The sequence below is a fragment of the Amaranthus tricolor genome, chromosome 13 (assembly GCF_026212465.1).
Source record: "Amaranthus tricolor cultivar Red isolate AtriRed21 chromosome 13, ASM2621246v1, whole genome shotgun sequence".
Classification (NCBI taxonomy): Eukaryota; Viridiplantae; Streptophyta; class Magnoliopsida; order Caryophyllales; family Amaranthaceae; genus Amaranthus; species Amaranthus tricolor.
In genome coordinates, this window is record NC_080059.1 from 10845565 (window position 1) to 10859751 (window position 14187).

General features: G+C 30.1%; 1 protein-coding gene across 1 annotated transcript; it reads left to right on the forward strand.

Moving 5' to 3' along the window:
* Window positions 1–3364: 3364 nt before the first annotated feature.
* LOC130797797 (uncharacterized) lies at window positions 3365–8004 on the forward strand. Its single transcript, XM_057660552.1, has 4 exons — window positions 3365–4205; window positions 5661–5760; window positions 7581–7643; window positions 7732–8004. Exons 1-4 carry the CDS (start codon window positions 3484–3486, stop codon window positions 7804–7806), a joined length of 960 nt encoding a protein of 319 aa, XP_057516535.1. The 5' UTR covers window positions 3365–3483; the 3' UTR covers window positions 7807–8004.
* The last annotated feature ends 6183 nt before the right edge of the window (window positions 8005–14187 follow it).

A 14187-nucleotide genomic window follows, 5' to 3' on the forward strand; every position in this document is an offset into this window, starting at 1 on the left:
GAATATGCCGGAAAGTTACTGATTGTCCACATCAATGCCTTTCTAAGACAAAAGTTCTGACCTATGTACACATCATAGGCCAAGATGTCGTCTTTCCACAACATCTTAAGTTCCTTAATCAAAGGCTGCAGGTAAATATTGATACTACCTTGGCGCAATGACTGTTAAGAACATGTATGGTGTCTTCATGCACATCCACGGAGGGAGATTGTAAGGTGTTAGAATCACTATCCACGATGAATACTTCCTTCCTGAGCTTCCAATAGGGTTGAATCCGTCTGTACACAAACCAAGCCTTACATTTCTAATCTCAGCAGCAAAATCTGGATGTGTTGCGTTAAAATATAGCCAGGCCTCTGAGTCTGACGAGTGACGCATTTCCCTCTCTTCGATGTGGTGCTCAACGTGCCATCTCATTTCACCGGCAGTAACTAGAGACGCATACAACCATTGTAATTGTGGACCTATTGAAAGATATATATATTGTTTCTTTGGAATTCGTCTATTTCCAACATCGTCTCTGACCCAACTTGTTGTCGAACATGTACGATAGCGTCTTGCATTAGCAATACGTCCCCAATAGATCGTACATCCATTAATGCAACAATCAATCCTCTCTGATGGAAACCCAAGCCCCGCTATTTGCTTCTTTGTGTCGTAAAAACTAAATGTCATCGAGTTCGATTGAGGTAACGCCTCCCGCATCAAAGTGTACATATCGTCATACATCCTCTCTGAGAAATTATGTTCTGTCTTTAGATTCGTCATTATCCCTATAATCGACATCTGAGAGTAATTTTCGCATCCATTATACAGCGGATTGTTTACGGCACTTAACATTTCAAAATATTTTTTCGCTTCAGGATTCAGTTCTTCAGGTATTACATCATTAGGCGACTGTTCCTTCACGTAACCATAGTCATTTTGTGAAAAGAAGTTTTGGTACGTGTCCGTAAATCTACTCACAGTAGCATCATGAACCATACGAACGTAATTATTTTCTTTAGGGTTATGTGTAGGAGAAGGAACATTTACTTCTTCCCGGGCAAATGCGTTGTTGGCGCAGCTACTTTCACCGGTGGCAATATCGTAATGATACCTCCAATCGTAATAATCTTCCACATCATTTGGTTTTCTAAAGACAACATTTTTACATTTTGCACAAGGACATCTAATTATCGATGAACGACTTTTTGAAATTGCAAATTTTATAAATTCTTCTAATCCCGTAATGAATTATATATTAAATGCCCCATCGTCAAATTCTCTTTCGTACATCCAATTTCAATTATACAATAATAACTACCATTATCCATAATTACGTAAACCTATATTAAATTTTTAAACACAATCAAATATATTGAACTATATATTTACCTATTAAAACAAAAAATATAACATATAATAATCATACATGAATAAAACAAATAATAAAATTAATCTAATAACATTTATATTTTATAATAATCATACAAATATTACATATATATATATATATATAATAATAATAATAATAATAATAATAATAATAATAATAATAATAATAATAATAATAATAATAATAATAATAATAATAATAATAATAATAATAATAAAACATTAAATATAATAATCATAAATGAATAAAACAAATAATAAACATACAAATATTACATAATATACATATACATAAATAGATAATAACCACAAAAAATTAATTTTAATACATACATGTCATCATATCATACAATACTATAAAAGTTTTGAAAAATTTCAAGTGTCATCTTGACATCATACAATACTATAAAAGTCTTGGAAAATTTCAAGTGTCATCTTTTAAAGAGACATGACAAATCATACAATACTATAATAGTCTTGAAAAATTCCAAGTGTCATCTTTTAAAGAGACATGACATTATACAATACTATAAAAGTCTTGGAAAATTTCAAGTGTCATCTTTTAAAGAGACATGATAAATGAAAAAGTATCATTGGATGTGAAATCATTAAATGTCATATTGATTAGTTTTTATTTAATAATAGTATGACTAAAAATGATAAATAAATTGAAACATATAAGAACAATTAAGAATATAAATATAGTAAAATTTTTGACTTAAGTCATGTCTTAGGATGGGAAATAAGATCAAAAGATTATGTAAAGTAAATAATGGTTGATTACATGACAATATTTATATAATTTAGAATATAATATTTTTTTGTTTAAGTTTGGAACTAAAATTAGGTAAAGTATTTGTATGATATACTAGAGTAATTCTATTTAGTTAACTTAGAATTTAATATGTTCAATTGAATGAAAAAAAGTATGTATCAGGTAAATAAATAAAAAACGTCAGCAGTTATGTTTTGATTTAAAAGTCATGTATTTGGTAATTTAATAACGATAATATACAGTACTTACATTATTATTTGAAACTGTTTTTTTATATATATTTCGCACTAATAAATTGGTGCATTGCACGAGTTTCTATACTAGTATATAATATAATCACATGTATAAATTAAATAAATACAATAACAAAAATATTAGAAATATACCTTTTCACTTAACAAGTTTTTCTCCTTTGACAAATAAATACTACACTTTGAGAATATATTTTGTGCTTTGCTTATAAACGATTAACACATTTATCTGTATTTATAAGTGAACAACAATCATCATAGCGACAAAATAGGCGACAATTAATCCAATTCTGAAATTGAACTTTTTTTTTCCCGCCCATGGTTGTAGGCGACAGATTATGCGACAAGGTCCGTTTAGGCGACAAAGTAAGCAACATAGTTGTTTTGTCGCAGGCCTACGACAAAGCTTTTTGTCGCCTAACTTTTTTTCTCAAATTTTCAGTTTGTCGCCAAATGGATATGTTTTTATAGTGGGTGTTCTATATTTGAAATATTATATGTTTTTAAATTATAACATGAATCATTATATTTATTTATATTGAATTATATAATTTCATATACAATATAAATTTACATATCTGCATTATTCTTCGTATGTCAAAATATTAATTAACTCTCACGTAGTTACAATTATTATTATTCGATTGTTACATTTTATTTAACGAAAAGATTTAAAAATATTAATTTTTTTACTTGCATTTATAGGTTAAAGTCATATTTATAATTTTATATATATATCCTTTATTTCAAAAACTCCACGCATTATTATACTAGTATAGACATAAAAAATGAAATATTATTGGACTAGACATAAATAAATAAATAAAATACATAATCTAGGGTGCAGCCGTGCAGGTAAGTATTAGAGTTAGTCTAAGCCGTTCAAATAGGCGGGAAAAATTATACCACAATACATGTTTTTTTTCACGCTTTAAGAAAAAAAAAAAAAAACCTTATCAGTGAATAAGCAGTGTAATTGCAACAAAACCCACATCTTCTTGAAAAGAAAAACCCATTTTCAAAATTCTCTTTCTTGAGAGAGAAAAACCCACATTTAAGCTTGTTATTCAAAGTGTAATAATGGAGGATGGCGGTGGTAACCGTGGTAATCGTGGTGACACGGGAGGATCAGTAATGACTCGGAGCACGGGAGGGCGCAGAAGACTTGCACAAGCATTGGATGATCCTGAAGCGTTACTCAGTAAAAGGGGTCGGAGGGGTCATTCGAGAGGTCGTTCGAGGGGTCGGGGTCGTTCGGGGGGTCGGAGGGGTCGTACCGTTGCAGAGTCTTCTGCTGCTAATGAAGATCCACCTCCTGATAGTACCGATCATACTGATACCGATGTTAAAAAAGATGAGGGTCCTGCTCAAAAGTCTGAAGAAAATGTTGAAGAAAAGACAGATTCTTCTGATTCAGACGTAGAGATTCCTCTTGCTAGAACAAAGAAAAAACCACCTCCTGATACTGATACTGATGTTGAAAAAGATGAAGATTCTGCTCAAGAGTCTGAAGAAGATACTGAGGAAAAGAACGATTCATCTTCTGATTCATCTTCTGATACAGAGTCGGATGGTCCTGCTGAAGAAGAGGATACTGATGCTAAAGATAAGGATGATTCTGCGGAAGAAACTGATGCTAAAGATAAAGATGATCCTGTGGAAGAAACTGATGCTAAAGATAAAGATGATCCTGCGGAAGAAACTGATATTAAAGATAAAGATGATCCTGCGGAAGAAACTGATGCTAAAGATAAAGATGATCCTGCTGATAGTACCAAACGAACAATCATCATTGAACACTGGTATATCATAATACTCACTGAATTTCATAGTCTAAGGTTTTTTGTTGCACTATGTTTCAATTTATTGCGATGATTTTCTGGGTTTTGCATTTTTCTGTTATAATTATTTGGTGTTTTCAGTTTATTGTGATAATTTTCTGGGTTTTGCATTCTTCTGTTATAATTATTTGGTGTTTCAGTTTATTGTGATAATTTTCTGGGTTTTGCATTCTTCTGTTATATGGGATTTTGCCTTTTCCTTTTCCATGTATAATAATTATTTTCTGGGTTTATGCATGTTTTCGTATAAATTATTTTGGGTGTAATATCGTTGGGATTCAATCGTGGATTCATAAAGTTGGGATTAAGGGGCATTGTCGTTGTAGATTAGATTGTGATATGTTGGTAAATCTATCGGAATTCGTTGCAATTTTGATATGCTTGTAAATGGGATTCATCTTTTTTTAAGATGTAAATGGGATTCGTCTTGTCGATCGCTTACGATTATACACTAATTTATGCGGTGTTTTTTTCTATTTTATCTTAGTTAGAGGCGTAGCAAGGATACACCATTTATATATATTTTATATTTTATTTTAAATTTTGAGGCATATATATATATATATATATAAATATATATATATAAAAACTAAAGTAAAAGCAATGTATCATAATTAATGTTAATTTAGGCCCTAAATTTAAAGGGCGTTGTGCAGTCGAATACCTTGCAACCCTCATCTTCATATGCTTCAATTCATAAGTGAGGTTTGGTAAGTCAAATGTGTAATTTTTTTAATAGCAAACATTGTGTTTAACTTTAAATTAGTACACTTATAGTTTAAATACATTAAGTTATACTACCTCAGTTTTTTAAATCATGCACCATTGACTTTTCACTTCTCAAATGCACAATTTTAATTGTTTTTAATTGTTAATGTCTCTATTTATGTTTATCAAAAAATTATAAAAATTACAAATTAATATATTTTAGATAGACACCATTTAAACAAGATCCCATATGACTATGTTTTAACTTATAGATTAACGATAATATAAGAGTCTAGATTTAAAGAACAAAGGAAGTATGAAATATAATACTCCGCCGTCCCATTGAATTTGAAGTATTTTTCATTTTGATGCATTCCACTTAATTTGTATCATTTTTATTTTTAGACAATGGCCCACCACTTTCTTTGAATTTCATCAATACATTTTAACTCTTTTAATTTCATCAATAAAATTCATTTTCTTTTCATTTATTACTAATTTTTAAAAAATTCTTCTGCTTCTCTTTAATTCAATCCTATCGATGAGTAAAAGTTTATAACAAACAATTGTAATGGCATTTTTAGATATAAAATCACAAACAATGACGAAGAGTATTGTCAATCAGAAGTATGTTAATGAAGAATGGTGGCGCATCTAAATTCTGAAATGTGCCTAACAAATAGTTATCCCCTTTGTAAATGTTTACAGGCCTAAAGCTCCAATATTCCGGAATAGGGCTAAAGAGCTGCAAGCTAGCATAGAACAATCCGATGAAAATATTAATGTTCTCATTAACCCTGACAAGAAGGTTAGTCTTACTCTAGCTTCAACCTAATATCTGTTAGAAATTAAGGGCTTGCACTCTTTTGTTTCATTCAAGGAGGAGCAATGAAAATAGAGATCTTATTTAATTTTTGATATTTAATAAAGTAAAAAGTGAGAAAAGTACTAAATAAAAATTATTTTTTCAAAAAGTATCTAATAAAAAAAGTTCTGTTAAAAATATTTAACAAATTTTTTCTTTTTCAAAAAGGACCAATTAACATTTTCCTTCAGTTGACCGTTAAATATAACGGTTGACAGGTCAAAATCGAAAATTTTTCTTCCTCATCTTCAAAATTTTTTCCAATTCAATTTCCTCACTGTTTTCTTCCTCTACCTTTTATTCAAAATCGAAGTTAAATTGGAAAAAATTGAAGATGAGGAAAAAGAATTTTCGAATTTGACCAGTCAACCGTTATATTTAATGGTATTGAAGGAAAACATTACTTGGTACTCTTTACAAAAAAAATTTTTATTAGGTATTTTTTGGTAAAACTTTTTTTATTAGGTATTTTTGAAATTTTTTTTTTATTAAGTACTTTTTGACAATTTTCCTTTTAATAAATTGAGACCTTTTATCAATCATAAATGATAAAAGAAGGAATATCGTAAAAATTTATCGTTGGTAGTTTTGAACCCTTTTTTATTACATTATATATATCCCAACTGAGCTACGCTTGACTGATAAATTATAAAAAATATGTTAATATATAAGGCCCTTGTGTTTTTGGAGGATTTAAGCCGTCGGATGGGCCAATAATGTGCTTTCACTCGTTCTGCTACAATATAAAGGTGCAATTACTTAGACTTGTTTGGATAAAATTTGTAGATCAGATTGCTTTATTGAGTTATTAAATCCCAATTCTTAAACTTTGTATAAAACACTTCAATCTCATTCAATAACACTTTTATCACTTTAAAAACACTAAATCAAAGCTTAAAATTTGTGGAGCTAAAGCTAAAGGAAATCAAATCCCAAACAACAATTCGAGGTAATTTCTAATTAAAATTCATTACAAAATTTTTTAAAAAAATTATTCGAAAACGCGCGACTCCTTCGCGGCCCAGTCGCACGCCACTGGTGTTCTTCCTTTTTTCTTTTTTTTTTTGAAAAAATTCGAATCGATTAAATTACTTACTGAATCGTATTCATGCTCATTTTGATTTGCCATTGTGATCTGATTTCAAGTTTTAGCTTGTTTTAGTTTAGAGAGTATTTTCAGAGTTTTTAGAGAAATGTTAAAATTTTGGAGTTCGAAAATTATGCAAACGCAATCTTGAAAATTCATTATATAAGGGGTGACGATAAAATAACTGACGAAGTTCAATAATACCCTATTCAATTTGGAGAGGAGACGATACACAATAAATGTAGCAACATCAGTGCCTCAAAGTAATAAACCAAAAAGGCTAACATGGGTTTGTTTCCTTAATTCCAACTTCGAAAAGTATTCATGTCAAAAAAAAAGTGTAGTACACAAAGTTTTAATACCATATTCTATGTCTCATTTTAAATGTCTCATTTGCTTTTTTATATTTGTCAATGCACTAATTTAATAGCGAATAGCAATAATCGTGTATAATTAAAAATTATAAAACTAAATATTAATAAACTTTATGTTGAGAATAATTGAACATGATTTCATGTGACTACGTTTTAATGAATTGATTAATAATAAAATACAAATTTAGAGCGATTGATAAATAGTAATCCAAAAACAAATGGAACATTTGAAAACAAACGTATGGAGTATATGTTATTTATTGAAAATAGACTCCTGATATTTAGTCAGTGTTTCTTTGCAGCCAAAGAAACCAAGTTTTCTGGTCCGGTCAGAGAGTGGTGCGGAGTTATACCTCAGTTTGGTGGTAAGCTATATACTCCTATGTTCCATGAGATTGCAACATTCGGGTTGAAGTTGGGTTTGTGTTAACTTGGTTTATTATATAATTGCAGAACCTAAAGAAGCCATATAAAGAATTGACAGATTTTGACGTAGAAGACGTTGTGGCTAAAATTGTTGCAAAGTGAAGAATGGACAGATTTAGATCTAATTAGCATTTTAGCTCTATATACAATACTCTACTTGTAATCATGTTATAGATTTTTGCTTTGGATATTAAGTGATCCATTCGAAGCTATTTTGTTGATGTGTAGACGCATGCTTATAGTTCAGATTTTTGAATTTCGATTTATTCAAAATTTGAGGTAATGAAAGCGTGTTTTTTTATGTCTACGGATTTCTAGCTGTTTGGTTTCGTATTATAATCTTCTCATCAAATCATGTGTATACTTTTTATGTATTTGAAGTTGTAGACGATGTTTGTTACTTAAGATCAAAATGAATTAATCTATTTGTTATCACTGACAAGAATAAAAATGCTTATATTCGACTCTTAATCTGAGAGACACAAAATAACATAAGGGCTATGAAATACTTGATTGGTTTCAAATGTTCTAAAAATATTATTTTTAGAATAATTGGGAGGGTATCCAGTAAGGAGAGAAAACTGCTTATTATGTGAGTGGGTTTTGGTAGAGGTAGTTTGCCTGTGAGTAGTTTCTTTGTATGTGTTGGTAGCCTGCCTAATAAGTGTGCTTAGCTTGGGTTCATTCCAAGTCTAAGCCTTTTTGTACATTCCTTTCTTTTGTTGGTATATATCCTATATCTATTTGATACAAAAATATATTGTTTTGAGGCAATGAAAATTACAAACTCGAGTACTATCAATTGCTAGGTTGCAAATTTACTTGGTTGTATTTTAGACTATGCTTTGACAAGTTAGGTTTTCATTGGGTTAGGGTCATATCTTGTTCAGTCATTAACCTAATCAGGGACGTCAGTAGCGTGCAAGTTAGGTTTAATATGATAATCTATATTGAGTTTTTACCATCTAAGGTAAATTTTGGGTTTTACCATCTTAGGCAAATACTTTTATAAATGTGAGGTTGTACCATTGTCAAAGTAATACAATTAGAGTATTCAAAACCCAAAAATATACTTTCGCGTTAATGTTATCATCATATCAGAGTCATAAGATTCAGATCTGGGATCCTTTGACCTTTTTCGGTTCTCATCATTTATTGAAGAAACTTACCTACTGACATGGGAAATCGATGTTCATCACTTAACCCTTCGTTGCAATCAAAATGGTTCAACACCAACAAAGAGTTGTTAAACTCTGATCAGTTTCGTATGAGATTCTTGGACCCCAAACTCACAAACAAAAAAGCCCAACAAAACAGCACTCGGCTATCAGAAACCACCACAAACCTTTTCGGTTTCCTATGGCCCAAGTAAACCAAACCTTACCTTTTTTACTCGGTGTAAAAGGAGAAGTAAAACAATATAGCGAGAACTACCACCGGTAAGTCGCCACAAGGGTGCCAACAGAGTGGACTGGCGGTATGGCTCACTTAACAACCAAGGTGTCTCACAGCTTGGCAGCCCAGGCCCATACATCCCCAAAGGACTCAAAGCTCTTCTCAAAAGAATCGAAGGAAACAAAAAAAGAGGAGAGAGAAAGACAAAAGAAGGGTCAAACGAATAAATGGCCTTTTTAGCCTTTTATATGGAGGCTATCAACCCCCTTAACCTTGAAAACCCTAATTCTTACCCAACTCGAGACCCCAGAATCCTGCGATCCATCCTCATCTCCAACCCAAAGTTCACGTGTGGCCCAACACAATACCTATCCATCCTTTGAACCATCTACTAATAGTGGCTTAGGCTTAAACTGTTAGCCAACTCCTTGTTTTTGGATTTTTGACTGTGGAGCAACTCACACTATGACCTTTGACCCTTGGGATCTAGTAACCCTTGGCCCAAAATCTCATACTCATATCCAAACTACAAATGGGACATGCATCAGTATTGACCATACTGCATCTGTTGACATTTCACCATCTATTCATCTCAATAATTGCCTCTTAATTCCAAGCTTGTCTCATAAATTACTCTATATTAGTAAGTTGACTAATGAACTTAATTGCACCATACTCATGACTTCTTCTAATTGTATTGTGCAGGATGCTCAAACTAGGACAATCATTGGGCGTGGTATTGAGAAAAGAGGATTATACTATGTGGATGAGGTGGGTCAATATGGTCACACTTCGCTTGCTCATGGGTCTACTGATCATCAATTATGGATGTGGCACCGAAATTTGGGTCATCCTTCATTAGGTTATTTAAAACGTCTTTTTCCATCTTTTAAAATTGCAATATTTTGTTGGATTGTGAAGCATGTGCGTTAGCCAAAAGTCACAAACATTTTTATGGTCCTAGCCTGACTCATACTGATAGCCCTTTTGTTTAATTCATTTTGATGTTTGGGGTCCCGCCCCTGAATTTGATACACATGGCTTCTCTTATTTTTTTCTTCTTTGTGGATGACTGTACTCGTATAAGTTGGGTCTATTTTTTGAAACAAAAATCTAAGGTCTTTGATGTATTTGTCAAGTTCAACAATATGATCATTACTCAATTCTACACCCAACCCAAAATTCTTCGGTCTGACATTGGGGAGGGGGAGATATGTTAACTTGGACATGAAAAAAAAATTATTCTTGACCTTGTCTTAATTCACCTAACCACTTGTCCAGATACTCCTCAACAAAATATATTTGTTGTGCGGAAAAACCTTATTCTCCTTGAAATGACCTGATCGCTTATGTTTGAGTCACATGCTCCTGCTCATTTTTGGTTAGAGGCTCTTATCACTGCTAATTACTTGACTAATCACCTTCCTAAAAAGGCCATGGGCTTCCAAACTCCCCTAGACACACTTATAACTCGGGCTGTTGTTCCTTCATCTCACTCTTCACCCCCTCGTGTGTTTGGATGTGCTGTCTATGTCCATCTTTCCAAACGTGTTAGGAACAAGTTAGAACCTTAGGCAGTGAAGTGTGTCTTTCTTGGTTATGGGGTCAATCATAAGGGGTATTAATGCTTTGACCCTGTTAATAATAAGATGTATATTATAGATTATAACTTCTTTGAGAAAACTTATTATTATCCCCATCTTAGCCCTCAGGGGGAGACTGTTATGAGGACTTAAGTTGGTTAATATATGCCGTAAGGATTCATCCTACAAAGCAAGTATGTAACACCACAGACACTGCCCCCGAAAGCATAGTACCTTCTCTACGGTCCACTCTAGTTCTATCTAATGAGCATCCTAATGAGCATGAGGTAACACTTGAACCCGAATGTGAAGTGTCAGCCGATGAAGTTGTTTCTGTTTCTGACCCCTTAGATAATTTGCTTGATGAGATGCCCAATATTAAGATTTCGAGCAGGTATGAGTTACCTCTCAGGAGCACAAGGGGCATACCACCCAAAAGGTATGATCCGGAGTTCGAGGCCCAATGGTCTAAGTATCTAGTGAAAAAGATTAGTAATGAAAACATGTCTCAAACCACCATAGCTTTCACAACATCCCTTTACTCCACTAACATTCCCAAAAATGCTGCAAAAGCTCTTAAAAGTGAAAAATGGAGACAGGTTATGGAAGACGAATACATGGAATTATATGTATGTATATATATATATATATATATATATATATATATATATATATATATATATATATATATATATATATGTATATATATATATATATGTATATATATATATATATATATATATATATATATATATATATATGTATATATATATATATATATATATATATATATATATATATATATATATATGTATATAAATATATACATATATATATATATATATATACATATATATATATATATATATATATATATATATATATATATATATATATATATATATATATATATATGTATATATATGTATATATATATATATATATGTATATATATATATATATATATATATATATATATATATATATATATATATATATATATATATGTATATGTATATATATGTATATGTATATGTATATATATATATATATATATATATATATATATATATATATATATATATATATATATATATATATATGTATATATATATATATATATATATATATATATATATATATATATATATATATATATATATATACATATATATATATATACATATATATATATATGTATATATATATATATGTATATATATATATATATGTATATATATATATATACATATATATATATATATATATACATATATATATATATATATATATATATATATATATATATATATATATATATATGTATATATATATATATATATGTATATATATATATGTATATATATATATATATATATATATATATATATATATATATATATATATATATATATATATGTATATATATATATATATGTATATATATATATATATATGTATATATATATATGTATATATATATATATATGTATATATATATATATATATATATATATATATATATATATATATATATATATATATATATATATATATGTATATATATATGTATATATATATGTATATATATATATGTATATATGTATATATATATATATATATATATATATATATATATATATATATATATATATATATATATATATATATATATATATATATATATATATATATATATATATATATATATATATATATATATTTATATATATATATATATATATATATATATATATATATATATATATATACATATATATATATATATATACACACACAAAAAGTCCAAAGTCTAAACTAATTACACTACCAAACACATAAATTAGAGAGATACACGACCACCTTTTCTTTCAATTCGTGCATTTCTCCTTTTGTCAAAGTGCGTGTTTCCCTTGGAGTGTCGTATAAAACCTAAATATTTTATATGAAATAATTAAAAAGGTTATATAATACTTATACATTAGATTTTTACCAATATTAAATATATAATATTTGAATTTAAGAACGTAACATATACATACTGCTTCAATATTTTCGACTCCAACGTTATTCATGGCTTGTAAGAGATCGTCCATATAGTTGAGAGTGTAGTAGCCGCAATCAATGCCATTATCTTGTCGAAAGCACTAAGAGAAAATTGATGTTAGTGTCAAAAACGCTTAAAAGACCTCAAAAATGCAACTTAGCACGTAATTTCAACACAATAATATATACCAAATAGTGTTGTTTTGGATTTTAGCTGTTTCAACACAATAATATATACCAAATAGTGTTGTGTGTCAAGTTTCGTGCCAAACAAACCAAGTTTGAACCACTATATGCGAGAAAGTGCCAAAAATGCTTAAAAAACCTCAAAAACGCAACTTAGCACGTAATTACTAGTATATGACTATTGTTTTTGATTCTAAACATTTCAACACAATAATATATACCAATTAGTGTTGTGTGGCAAGTTTCGTGGCAAACAAACCAAGTTCACTTTATGCGAGAAAGTGCCAAAAACGTTTAAAAAACCTCAAAAACACAACTTAGCACGTATTCAAGTATATAACTTTCGATTCTAATCATTTCAACACAATAATATATACTAAATAATGTTGTATGCCAAGTTTGAACCACTTTATGCGAGAAAGTGCCAAAAACGCTTAAAAAACCTCAAAAACACAACTTAGCACGTAATTTCAAGCATATGACTATTGTTTTCGATTCTAACCATTTCAACACAATAATATATACCAAATAGTGTTGTGTGCCAAGTTTTGTGCCAAACAAACCAAATTTGAACCACTTTATGCGATGTGTGCCAAGTTTCGTGCCAAACAAACCAAATTTGAACCACTTTATGCGAGAAAGTGCCAAAAACGCTTTAAAAAAACCTCAAAAACGCAACTTAGCACGTAATTTCAAGCATATGACTATTATTTTTGATTCTAACAATTTCAACACAATAATATAAACCAAATAGTCTTGTGTGCAAAGTTTCGTGCCAAAACAAACCAAGTTTGAACCACTTTATGCGAGAAAGTGCCAAAAACGCTCTTAGCACGTAATTTCAAGCACTTGACTATCGTTTTCGATTCTTCCCTTTATTCTTATACCCCGATAAGTTGCCATATGCCGGAAAATCATTAACGGTGCATAAAAGCATTGCACGCAAGGTGAAATTCTCATTAGCATATGCATCAAACACGAAAACGCCTTCATCCCACATCTTTCTCAAATCCTCAATGAGAGGTGCAAGATATACATCTATGTCATTGCCAGGTTGTTTAGGACCTGAGATAAGAAGCGAAAGCATAATGTACTTACGCTTTATACACAACCAAGGTGGCAAATTATAGATCACTAACAGTACCGGCCAAGTACTATGTTGAGAACTAAGATTGCCGAATGGGTTCATTCCATCCGTACACAGTCCGAGCCTTAAATTACGAACCTCATCCCCAAAAGTCTTATGCAACCTATCAATACTCTTCCACTTCGG